General features: G+C 49.1%; 1 protein-coding gene across 1 annotated transcript in view; it reads left to right on the top strand.

The window, feature by feature from the left end:
• EYA2 (EYA transcriptional coactivator and phosphatase 2) overlaps window positions 1-8885 on the top strand; it is a 144530-nt gene that overhangs the window by 120461 nt on the left and 15184 nt on the right. Inside the window, exon 9 of the mRNA XM_025039735.1 lies at window positions 4323-4381. Within this exon, the coding sequence (XP_024895503.1) occupies window positions 4323-4381 (59 nt within the window). The remainder of the gene's footprint in view (window positions 1-4322; window positions 4382-8885) is intronic.

Raw genomic sequence — 8885 nt, forward strand, 5'->3', positions numbered from 1 at the left:
TTATTACACGCCATAGGATGTCTTTGAAATAATTCCACATGCTCACATAAAAATCTACCTTGTTCTTCGGAACTACTGGGTAGGCTTGTACTGAATGGATGTACCATATTTCATTTAGCTACGATCCAATCAAGAGAACTTTCGGTGTTTTCCAGTATCTCATTGGAATGATGGACGTCCTCGCACGAGGCTCTTTACGGGCGTCTCTCTAGGTCGGAAAGTGTAAATTCCTTGAGGCCGGGATTGCACCGAGCCTCAGCCCCACTTCACCTGACGCGCGTCAAGGTCATGGGGACTTTGCCAGGATAGTCACACTTGAACCCAGGAGGCCAGAAGCACCCTGGGCTGTGAAAAGCCAGCATCCTGCACCTTAGATGCCTTCCCCACGATGCCACAGGGTTGGAAGGCATAGGATCGGTTCCCCAAGAGCTCGGGACCATCCTCTCTCCTCCGCATGTCCCACTCCCCTTGTTGCCGGCTCAGCAGGTAACTCAATCCGGGTCAGCTGGTGGGGTATGAGGTAGTGTCTCGCAGAGCGTCATGGTATTTTATTAAGTCCGAAATGTGATCGCTACTGTTGTCACACTTTAGCGCCCCCAACAATCCCTTTGCAAATGAGAAAACCAGAACCTCCCCACATACCTTTCTGGTGACATCAGGGAGAACAAGGAACCCTGCCCAGGAGCCTGAGCCTGTGTGACCCCCCCCCCCCCCCCCAGAGCAGCTTTTGAGCTGGAGAGAAGGACCTGGGGGCATAAGGAGGTGTTTTTCCAGTTTCAGGCAAAGCAATGAATTAGGGAGAAATCTGCTATTAATTGTGTTTTCTCTGTGCCTGGCTTCATAAAGTGCACGCTGGCTTTTAAATAGTTTTCGTTAACATCGGGAGTGCTGTCACTAGGATCCTTCCATCCCTGTAAGATGGCCGTGGATCAGAGCTCTCAAACTCCGATGCCCACAGGGGCCAAGTGGCCTGGTGATGTAAAGTGAAAAAAAAGCCTAGTAGATACTACGGGGAACTGGAAATAGATGTCAAGGCAGTTGATTGTCAGGATATAAGCATGCAAGCCACACATTGCCAGGGAGTGGAAATTCCCAATGTAGCTGAAAATCCGGTGTCGAGGTGGGGGAGAGCGCCTGGTTTTAAACACTAGCTCTTGTATTAAAAAAAAATTTTGTAAGCACAGCGTGACTAAATAAGCTATGTCTCCAGGCAGCTTGCAATCTTCTCCCTAATTGAACTTACCAACAGAGAATTTGTCAGCCTATGTCCTTTGTCCCTCCAGAGCAGCAGTTGTCCAATAGAATTTTCTTTGATGATGGAAATACATGCACCATCCAAACAGTAGCTGCGTGTAACTATTGAGCGCTTCAGATCGAACTAAGGAACTGAATGTTTCATTGTATTTAATTTTAATGAATTTAAACATAAGTGTAGATAACCACATGTGGCTAATTGCTACAATGTTAGTGTGACTATAGATTTTTTCAGTTGGGGCGCACCACCCAGCTCAGCTACTTTAGGAAAGGACATTCCCTCTTGGAGAGCGGCGGATAAGTTATACCTGAGACTGCCAAGCATCATTTAGAATCCCGGGTATGTGGAAAGAAAGGAAATGTGGAATAAGAAGCAGAAAAGACGTAGATGTAAGCAAAGTATCTGCTGGCTCAAGAGTGGTTACTCCATGTCCCCCGCACTCTCTAAATTTTCTCACCTGGAGGCACCATTTCATGTCCGTCTTGTTCTTTGCCATCTGCACCAACTCCCATTACCTATGGTTGACACCTAGGAAGCCACTCGATGGGACTTCCTTGCTGCTTTTGCTATCAGGCCAATCAGGTCACACTACTGCCCATCGCCATGTATTGTCCTAGACCCACAGATGTGCCAGGTCCTGTGCAGAGGGACAACAGCAGCTCCTGGACTCAGTCAGACTTTGTCACTGTCACGGAGCTGAGCCAGAGTGTACCAAGGACCCTAGAAACAAACCTCACCTTCCAGCAAACCCCTTTCCAATCCAAAGCCCATTCAGAGACCAGAGAGAGACCGTTGGCCACCCACCCCAGCTGCCGTTCCAGGCTCACTCCCCACAAAGCCACCCAGGATGCCTCCAATGCCACAGTCCCCCACACACACTCTACCCCCACATCTCTATAACGACAACCTTACCTCTAGATATCATTAAAAAATGAATGAGGGAAGGGGTGTCCCATCACCGCCCTCAGCAAAGCCCCTGTTCTCAAAGATGAAATCCAGCCTGTTTCCTGTATAAAAAAAGATCTGTTTAAAATGTTGAAAACGTCTTTTCTTTCCCCAGCTTCTGTCCTCTCACCAAGGGTCCTGGGATGTCCCAACCACTTTTTTCCTCAGATGTCAAGCTCAGAGTTCCATGTTCTTCTCCTCCCCCTAGCAGTCTTTGCAAGAGATATCTGCCTCCTGAAACTACCTTGCAGTCGAAATATGAGTGGGTATAAATGTTAACACAATAATAAAAACTAGTATTTATGTAGCACCTTCTGTGTACCAGACACTGTACGAAATGCTTTAAATGTAGCGTCTCACCTTTCCTCATGTCAGCCCCATGGAGCAGGTTTCATCATTATCTCCATTTACCAGTCTGACCTCTGAGGCTCAGAGGTGGTTATGCCGCTTGCTCAAGATCACACAGCTGGGAAGTGGTTGGATCCAGGATCCAAACCCCGGCGGTCAGATGCAGAAGCCTGAGCTCTAACCAGCACGGTCAGAGTTTTTGCCATGTCAACGTGTATCATCCGAACGTAGCTTTGGGTGGAGTGGGAGTTGACAGGATTGGTGTCCACTGTGTGCAGCTTCCGTGCGGAGCATTGCACTGCTCTTAACTCTAAAGTGACAGAAATCCAACTCCACTAGCTCAAACCGAAAAGTCCGGGTATCAGTTTCCTGTGGCTGCTGTAACAAATTATCGCACACTCAGCCGCTTAAAACAACACAAATGTATTCTCTTACAGTTCCACAGGCCAGAAGTCCAGACTCAGTTTCACTGGGCCGCAGGTGTCAGCGAGGCCGGTTTCTTCTGGAGGGTCTGAGGGGAAATGCGCTGTCTGCCTTTCTGGCTTCCGCCTGTATTTCTTGGCTTGCGGTTTCTTCTTCCATCTTCAAAGCACGTGGCTCCAATCCCCTTCTCCTCTGTCATCAAATACCCCTCTGCCTCTTACTTAGAGGACCCTCGTGACTCTATTTAGGGCCCACCTAGAGAATCCAGGAATAATCTCCCCCACCACAAAATCTTTAACTTACTCCATCTGTGAAGTCCCTTTTGCCCTATAAAGTTCCTGAAATTAGGGTGTGGATATCACTGGGAGGCCATTAGTCAGCCAGCCACAGCAAAGGTGGCCTAGTTTCAGTCGTGACTAGATCCAGAGGATCAGTGTGACCAGGGCCTCAGCCCTCTCTCCGGCTCCCAGACCACCCTTCGTCCAGCAGTTCCAGGCCTAATCCCACCCCTCAGCAGCCCCCATGAAAGGATAACGCCTCTTTCCCAGAAACCCCAGCCAGAATCTCAGGCCTGGTTCCCATTGGTCCAGCTTAGACCACAAGCTCATCACCGAAGCAATCACTTTAACCAGAGGGATGCTGAGTCCCTCTGATTGGTCGAGCCCACCTTCCATCATCCCCCTCCCTCCCTGTGGTCTTAACCCACATTCGATAAGGTGTTTCACCAAAGAGAACTGAGGGACTTAATGGATGGTGGAAAGCAGCATGTCATCGGAGTTCATTAAATGGCCAGCCCTGGGAATGGTGCCTGGCACATAGGAAATGCTCAATAAATGATGATCCCAGACTGTGGGACACAGAGGGGAATTTGGGAAGAGGGTAGGTCCGGAAGCTAATGCTTGAAGAATACAAGGTTCACTAAGCAGATAAAGGTAGAAGAGCCTTCCAGGCAGAGGAAAAACCTTGAACGAGACAAAGGCTTATTCACAGTGCATCCCTGTCATTCCTGGGGGCAGAGGGGGTTGGTCCCATGTTGTGCCTCTCCTCCCAATGTGACATTAATAGCAACCCCTTTTACTTGCAAAACTATCTCTATTTGCATGATAAATTATGTGGTCACTGCCCCCTCCTTATAGCCAACCGTTTCATTTATAAGGGAAGATACTTCACCCAAGTATCTTCGCCCATTACCTGGCTGCTGATGGCGAAGCTCAGACTAGAATTCAGGTCTCTGCTTCCCAGTCTAGTGTTCATTCCACCCCTCAGTTCATGACACCAGCTCTTAAAGGCGGCATCAGCTTAACCAGTCACATTGCTCTCTCTCTTTCTCTTCTTGCCAAATGCTCCGTAGGACTGTGACCAGATCCACGTCGATGACGTCTCTTCCGACGACAATGGCCAAGATTTAAGGTAGGAATGGGTGGTGAGGCGGGGTCAAACATGCCTCTTTGGAGGGGTCATCAAGCTCTCCTTTCACTAGGAAGCAGAGACGAGGTGCCGACTGGTTGTCCTACAGGGCTGGCCCCTCCAGCCAGAACTGGGGCTTGTGCTTCTCTGAGCTCAGGGATCACAACCCCACCCCCCACCCCGAAGCCTCTTCCGCATCAACTCCAATCACTGAGGCCAAGATTTCCACAAATTCTCTGTGACTCTGCTTGTATTTATCTCTGTGTGTTTTTTTTCCTGCTTATTAAAGTAGTACATGCATATTACAAAAAATCTAACCGCTCCAGACCTCGCCTCCCAGAATCAATACCGTTAAGAGTTGATATACATTCTTCAAAAGTTTGATTACATCCATTAGCATATATATTATTTAATATAAAAGTTAACAAGTCAATACTCAGAAAAATCTACTTCTTGAATGAGTAAGTGGTATGTCTGGTTTCTAGGGGACACAGATTCCAGAAATCAGGCCACTACTCAAAATGAGGCCACTTTCAGAGGAATGTCGCTGGAATGTTCCAGACCTGCCCCTGAGGACACTTTATAAAAACGGAACCAAAGTTAATCCACCCTTATCCAAAATTACCACAATTCGACACCTCTAGGCCCATCAAAAATATTATTAGACCAAATAACATATTACTTATGGGGCCAGTCATTGTGACTTCACTTCACTTAGTGTTCGCTTCCTAGGTGTGTCTTCTAACCTACCCCTAAAAAAGAAATCAAAGGTTTTGTGAGTGAGCCCTGCAAGTCTTTGCAAAGCCCAGAGCAATTAGAAGTGCTAGGGGGTAGGCGCCTGCTTCATTTTAATTACCATTCAGAAAATCCCTCTGTAGTCGGGACTGGCAAGAAGCAAGGCTCCAGTGCCAGCCGGGACTTCTCAGTTTATGGAGTAAATAAACCCCAGATCAAGGTTAACTGTGTCCTTTCTATGAAGTCATCACTGGGAACCCGTCTCCTTTTCAAGGCGAGAGCAACCAGGCCTCCGTTTTTATGACATCCCCCCTGTAGCCGGCTGGAGTGGACTGCAGAGCAGCGTCCCCCTGAACCCGATCTCCTGCGAGCCGTTTGCCTCCTCACTTCCAGAATCTGCAGTCCAAGGGTGTTTCCCACCCTCCTGGAAACCAAATTCCCCACGTCTTCATTCAAGAAATACTGAGTACCTACTATGTGCTAGGCACCGAGCAGCAAAAGCCCCTTGGTGGTTTTTTTTTTTTTTTCCAGTTAACAATTAAACCCATTTTGGTAACGCCCTTATTTTGCACATGGATTAACTCTGTTCCAGATGCTTCACATGGATTAACTCTGCGTCTTCACGGTAACCCTGAGAGAGATGCTGTATCATCATCTCCATCTTATGGTTGGGGAGTGGGAGGAGGTGTAGGAGGCGAGGTAACCCACCCAGCCTCACAGCTGCTACGTAGGGGAGGGAGGTTCATGGACCAACGTCCAGGCCCCTCTCCGGGACGTTCTCTGGGTTTCGTCCCTGTTCTTTTTCAAGACTCAGTGATCTAGCCTTTCTGCACTGCCCGTTCTGTTCCCGTCGGAACGTGAAGGGAGACTGGCACAGCGCCAGCCCTTGACGAAGCTGGAGGCTGTCCTCAAATTCCTTGCAGCAAGAACCCAGCTCAGTGGCACCCATCCTGACTTCCAAATGGAACAGTCGTCTCCGAGAGGAGGGGCGACAGCATTGCACCCTGACTCTAAGAGCACCGAGGAAAGCCTCTGCGGGCAGCTCGAGCCACCGCTGCCGCCGAGAGCCCGCGTCAGTGTCGTAGCCGCCAGGAGTCCTGGCCGGCCAGCCGTGCCGAGGTTCGCCGCTGCCACCAGAGCCACTTCTGTTGCTGGCCGCTCCGCTCCTGGGACGTTCACTAACCAGATCCAGGCAGCCTTCCGGGAGCCAAGACTTCGGTGGTCACTGACCCCCAGAGCTGACCACCAGCCCCTCTCGGAGGCATCTTGTGTTAACCCGCTTACCATCGCCCCGTGTCACGTGCACTCCTCCGAGCTAGGTGGACGTCGCCGTCCACGCAGTGACAAGGGAGCTCACTCAGCGGGTCTGGTATGGGTGCCGGCCCAGGAAGCTCCACATGCGTGTGGCACAGTCCCCCGTGAACCCCCATGGAAGGGCCTGCCTGATCTCTACTTCTGCTGAGATCCTGGAGCGATTGAGAAGGGGGAGCAGGCCGCTGTTCCAAAGGCTGTGACCAAGGGGGCATTCCGGGGTAAATGGGCTGCTCCAGCTCCCAAATTTACTGCTACTCAACCCAAGGTCGTCTGTCCGGCAGTTCCTACCCTCCCACCTCTGCAGACTGACCTGAAGCCCCTACTGCTCGGGCCACTGAATGGGCAGGAACAGCCACCGAGTGGGCTTAAGTGGTTCATCCACAGACGCTTCAACAGAAAATAGAAATGGTTGACAGAAAATAAACAATTTCTTTAAAAATAATAATAAATTACCCAGCAAGATGGGAACCTTTACAGCAGAGAGGAAGGACCACATGATGATTAAAAGTGCAGGTTCTCGAACCAAGGGTCGTGCTGAGTTAAAGTCATGTAGCAACTTCCTCATCGGGTAAAGAATGTGCTGGAAAAGTGCCCAGCACAGAGTCCTTGATAAATGGCTTCTACCTCTGTGATTAGATGCAGTCTGGTCCCTTTTACTAGTTGGGTATATTTCATTTGTCTTTAGCCCCTGGTCACTGTACCCAAGGGGGAAACCGAGAAGGAAGCAGAAGCAGCATGTCTGGGTAATAAACCTATCGACATCTTTCATGGGAAAGAGGAAGTTTTTGTGCAAATAAGTTATGTCTTATACTCCGTAGGTCTTTTTAATTCTGAGTAATTCAGCAAAAAGCAGAGAAGAAACCATAATCACCCATATCTTCACCATGTCAAGACTAACCACCTCTGACATGAGGACTTCCTTGCTTTCAATTTAATACACACACGAATGTCTGTATAAAATGACACAGATGAATGTACGTGTGTGTTGGGCAATGTATGTATACATTTATGTGGAGATATGTAGGTACATGAGTATTCTTGTCCGTTAATGGGCAAGAATTTAAAGACGTCTAAAGAAAAACTTCTGTTGGTATCTCCCTGTGGCTGTCCACACAACCTGCTCTGAGGGAACACCAGAGTCTGCACTGGAGGCCTTTGAGACTAAGTCACCGGGGCCAGTGTCCTCCTGGCCAGCCCGCCCCAGAGAGTCCCCAAGGTGACATTTGCTGCTGAGTTTGAACATGGCCCAAGGCGTTTCTGTGGATCCTGCAGAGTCTGTGTTGTCACCACTACAGCCTCTTCCCTGAGAAGTGTTCTGTCTAGGCCTAGATGCCTGACCTCTGCTCAGAGCAGGGCTGAGCCCCCGGCTTGGTGTGTGACGGCAGCATGTCACATCATGCTGTGTTCTGGCACTCACTTTGCACTTTGCAAATTCCTTTTTATCTCTGCCATAGCGGTGGTGCTAAACCAGAGGCACTGAAGACACAATTTGCAAACGTGGTTTCATTCCTTTCCCATTGCATCTTTTCAAAAAATAAAACCGCCTTTCTTTTTCCACGCATCAGCTCATCGTAGAAAACCCAGAAACAGCAAAACAACACAAGGAGAAAAAATGTCAGCCAAACCCACACCCTGAGACAGCATGGTACCACGCTGACGTGTTTCCTTTCGGCCTTTTCTTCTCCGAAGAGACTTTCATGTCTGTCTTAGAAGCGTCTGGCCGTGCTGTATACACACCCCTTCTTACACTCTGGGTTCTCCTTACGATGTTCTAGCAAAGTCACTCCTGCGACTTTGCGAACCTGTAAGATGGAAGAGAGAAACAAAATGGTGTTCTCTGGAGGGCTGGGGTCTCCATTCTTACACTCCAGTTGCTGCAGGTGGCGAATCGTCCACACTTCCCACTTCCGGTTCCCAGCTGTCACTTTTGTCATTGACTTTGTATGATATTCTGACTTGTCCCCAGTCCCGCACGCAGACCTTCTTAGCCCAGCATGCCTCATCCAAGGTGGGAAGGTTATATCTGCAAAGCACCAGTGATCAACTCTAATTTAACAAAAAAGAAAAAAATTAAACTAGGGAAAGTCTGTGGAAAGATACGGAGATGCTCACAGAATGGGAAGGAAGGGTCGGCAGCCAGGCCTCCTAAGGGGTCTGAAGCAGGGCGGACTTGGGTCAAAGCAGCGGCAACTACCCAAGGTTTTCTTCTGGACTCCTTGGTCAGGATGAACCAAATCCAGCCGTTTTTTGGAATTCTCTTCCAGCCTCCAATTCTCAAGGGAGAGGGAGCGAGGCTTTCCCTAGCTTGGCTGCAGCATGTAGGGATCACGGATAGTTCTCCGTAAAAGAAAATAGACATGCTCTTTTTTACCTAAAGAAAGGAAAATGGATGCTGATTAGGCAAGAGCAAAAGATGCCACCATTCTTGGGAAGGCCAGAAAAAGCCACAGTCCCGCTC

The sequence above is a fragment of the Pteropus alecto genome, unplaced genomic scaffold, assembly GCF_000325575.1.
Source record: "Pteropus alecto unplaced genomic scaffold, ASM32557v1 scaffold45, whole genome shotgun sequence".
NCBI lineage: Eukaryota > Metazoa > Chordata > Mammalia > Chiroptera > Pteropodidae > Pteropus > Pteropus alecto.